Source organism: Amaranthus tricolor, chromosome 16 (genome assembly GCF_026212465.1).
Source record: "Amaranthus tricolor cultivar Red isolate AtriRed21 chromosome 16, ASM2621246v1, whole genome shotgun sequence".
Classification (NCBI taxonomy): Eukaryota; Viridiplantae; Streptophyta; class Magnoliopsida; order Caryophyllales; family Amaranthaceae; genus Amaranthus; species Amaranthus tricolor.
Genome location: NC_080062.1, coordinates 20,710,622 through 20,714,362, shown reverse-complemented (window position 1 = coordinate 20,714,362; position 3,741 = coordinate 20,710,622). Strand labels below are relative to the sequence as shown.

Here is a 3,741-nt window from a genome sequence, read left to right as displayed (position 1 = left end):
TGGTAAACTTAGGGGTGATGTAGATAATGTAGATAATGCTGCCCGACCTGGTTCTAAAAGTAGGAGTTGTGGGTGTAAATTTATGATTGTAGGAAGTAGTCGTAAACCAGGAGAAAGACCTTGGACGGTAAGGGTGTGTCCTGGTGAAAAGGGAAAACATAACCACCCGTTCTTGGTGTACAGAGATGGTCATGTAAGGGCGAGGATTAATGTAGATATTCGGGAGCACATACGACAGCTTAGTGCAACTGGAATGCAACCGGCCTTTATTATGAATTCTATTAGAGATAATTTTCCTGGTTTTTATGCTAGTATGAATCAGATATATAATATTAGGCAATCAATAAGGAGAGATGAAATGGAGGGCAGGACTCCCCTTCAACACTGTCTTCATATGGCCACAGAACATAATTATGTGGTCTGGACAGAGTTGGATAATGACGGGCACTTGAGCAGACTTTTAATTGCAAATCCTACTTCAATCCAAATGATACGTACGTGGCCGTATGTTGTGCTGATAGATACAACGTACAAAACGAACAAATCAAAGTGGCCACTATGTGAAGTCATCGGAATGACGCCAACAAATCACAACTTCTTGGTTGCGTTTTGTTTGATGCGAGATGAGGCGGCTGTGTCGTACTCGTGGGTGCTGCAGGGATTGAGAGATATTTTCGGCAGTGCTCAGACTCCTAGCGTCATTGTAACCGATCGTGACGAAGGTTTATCTGCAGCTATTCGTGACGTCTTCCCAGGTAAAAACGCTTTGTGAGTTCATTATTGTGGTTATATCTATTGATAATGTCTTAATTACGTTCACTGTTTTGTTTAATGTAGATGTACGTCATTTGTTATGCACCTGGCATATTGGCAACGATGTTGAGAACATGGTGGACAAGTTGTGCGGCGGCAAGAAAAATCAACAAGGGCAGTTATTTAGGAAAAGTAGATGGAACCCCTTGGTTGAAAGTGCTACAATCCGGGAATATGAAAAGAGATGGGAAGGGATCGTCAGTACGTGGTCGGTTAGGAACCGAAGGGTCGTTCGGTATTTGACTGGAACATGGATTCCACTTAGAGAGAAATTTGTGCGTGCGTGGACGAATGATGGTTTACACTTTGGTAACCATACTACCAGCAGAGTGGAAAGCCAACACTCGTCTTTTAAGTATTACCTTGGAAGCGGTAATAGCTCATTCGATACCCTTTTCAAAAGGGCCACGCACAGATCACAAATCAACAAGCTAAAATCCGACAATCGCTACAGGAATCCATGACTTCTGTACCAAGAATGCTACGACAGTATTTCTTTAGACCTCTATATCGCCACGTGTCTCTCTATGCCTTGGAGCAGATCCAGAATGAGTTTAACCGCATGTTAGATGCCATTCCGAGCTGCCTGTACAAGAACGCCAAAGTCACCGCACCCCAAGCCACGTCCTGTTCATCGTCGTTGACGACAACTATCGGGTGAGGTCGCATGCCAGTCCTGGTCTTATCCGCCAACAAGGTAGAGCCAATGACAGCCATGTAGTACGCTGTGGTCTGGGTATCCAAGGCATGCGACCTATGACACAGCCGCATCAGTTCAGCAACGCTTATGCATCCGCTGGTGAATGAACCTTTACGTCGAAGCTCAGACAGAGGCTCGCCGACCAGATTGGTGATACCAACCTCCCACTCCGCCTCCGAAGGCTCAGCCGGCAGAGAACCATCAATAGAAATGCCCAATATGCGTTGCACGTCGTGCAACATAATCGTCATCTCTCCCCAGGGCATGTGAAAGGTGTTCGTATCCGGCTGCCACCTCTCGACGAACGCCGATATCAAAGCAGAGTCGATGTGCTGGTGCATAATGACCGGTAGTCGACCGAGGGAAGTGGAAGGTAGAAAATCGACTAGCTCAACGGACAAATCCCTCAATCCGATGATGGACTCCACCGGTCTCTTCCTAATACGGCACTCCAGAATCGGAGGCGTACGCTCGGAGCCGTCATAAATAAGTTTAGCTATGTGCCCGCCATAGCTAGGGATCAGTCGCGTATCTGTCGGCCCCCCGGGCTGGGGTGATGTCACTAACCAGTCTGTGTTAGTGGACTGTGAGGGCCTGCCCCGTGGCGGCTCATTATCGACAAAACTTCCTCCTGCACGCTCAGATGCGGCGGAAGAACTAGGGCCGCCACGGGCAAATCTGCCTTCGGGGCCACGAACTATAGTCCAGTCCAATGGGGCAGGCTCAGGACCTTGGAACTGAACATCATCAGCATCATTATCATCATCACTATAAACCCCCCAACTACTCTGGAGGCTATCAGCCTGGTCATCAAAATGAGTACGCACTTGGTTCAGCGTACTCGACCTTTGGGCCTCACTGTGTCTGGCCGCCTCTTCCTGCCTAGCCCTCCTAGCAGAACCCGTGACCCCTCTCTCATGCGGGTCCCCTCTGAGTAAGGTAGGCCTAGAACTATTACCTCTCAACAATTGCCTAAAAAAACCCTTTCCTTTTCCTTGATTACCAGCTATTTTCTACAATTTTTTACGGTTTCATTCAATATTATAAATAATAATATTTCTAAATACATAATAATCATAAATAAAATATGGAAAAAAATAACAAAAAAAAAACAAAAAATTATTAACATTTAATTAAAAAAAATATATACAAAACATAAACATATATTTAATAATAAATAAAAATAACAATAACAATAATAATAATAAAATTAATAATAACAACATTAACATATATTTAATAATACAAAATTAACAATCACAATAATAATAATAATATTAATAATAATAACATTAACATATATTTAATATTAACAAAAATAACAATACAATAATAATAATAATTAAATTAATAATAATAAAATTAATAAAATACATACGGAAAAAAAAATAAAATAAAATAAAAAAATTATAGGAGTCGCCCAGATCTGGGCGACTCCTTTAATTTTTTTTTTTTTTTTTTTCGTGATTAAATTTAATTACAAATAACTTAATTTATTAATAAAAATCAGGTTTTTTTTTTTAAATTTCAAACTTTAAATATATTTTTCCTAAATATAAGGAAAAAATTAAAAAACAAAAATTTTTATATATACAAAACATAAACATTTATTTAATAATAAATAAAAATAAAAATAAAAAAAATTATAGGAGTCGCCCAGATCTGGGCGGCTCGACCCCGGTTCTGTCGCCTAAAATTAGGCGACTGAACCGGGGTCCAGTCGCCCAGATCTGGGCGACTCCTATAATTTTTTTTTTTTTTTCTTGATTAAATTTAATTACAAATAACTTACCTCGATTGATAAATTCCGGATTGAACTTAATTTTTGCTCCCAAATTTTGCTTTTGTATGTTGGTTTTTAGTTGTAGTGAGAGTATTTTTAGTGTGATTGTGGTTTATATAGAAAATTTTAGCTTCAATGGCATAATTGTAATTTTTTCAAAAACCAAGGGCAATATGGTAATTTACTTAGGGGGGTGGCGAAAAAATGAAAAGGGTGGCGAATTATAAGGATTGGGTTTCTAAATTGCAAAAGAAGCAACACACCACATAAAGCATAATTAATAGTATAATGATAATCGATGTATGTCTCATACCTTAATTTGATTTTAAACCACTTAACAGACTAATGATTACATTCCCGATCTTACTATTTATTGCATTGAATTATTCAAATTCTAAAGGAGTTGTTAGATAATATTCGATCATTCTCCAAATCAACAAAATCA

At 39.5% G+C, this 3,741-nt stretch overlaps 1 protein-coding gene across 1 annotated transcript; it reads left to right on the top strand.

The window, feature by feature from the left end:
• The first annotated feature begins 263 nt into the window (after positions 1-263).
• Positions 264-1,277, top strand: LOC130802620 (protein FAR-RED IMPAIRED RESPONSE 1-like). The gene is made up of 2 exons (XM_057666626.1): positions 264-755; positions 838-1,277. Exons 1-2 carry the CDS (start codon positions 272-274, stop codon positions 1,275-1,277), a joined length of 924 nt encoding a protein of 307 aa, XP_057522609.1. The 5' UTR covers positions 264-271.
• Positions 1,278-3,741: the final 2,464 nt, after the last annotated feature.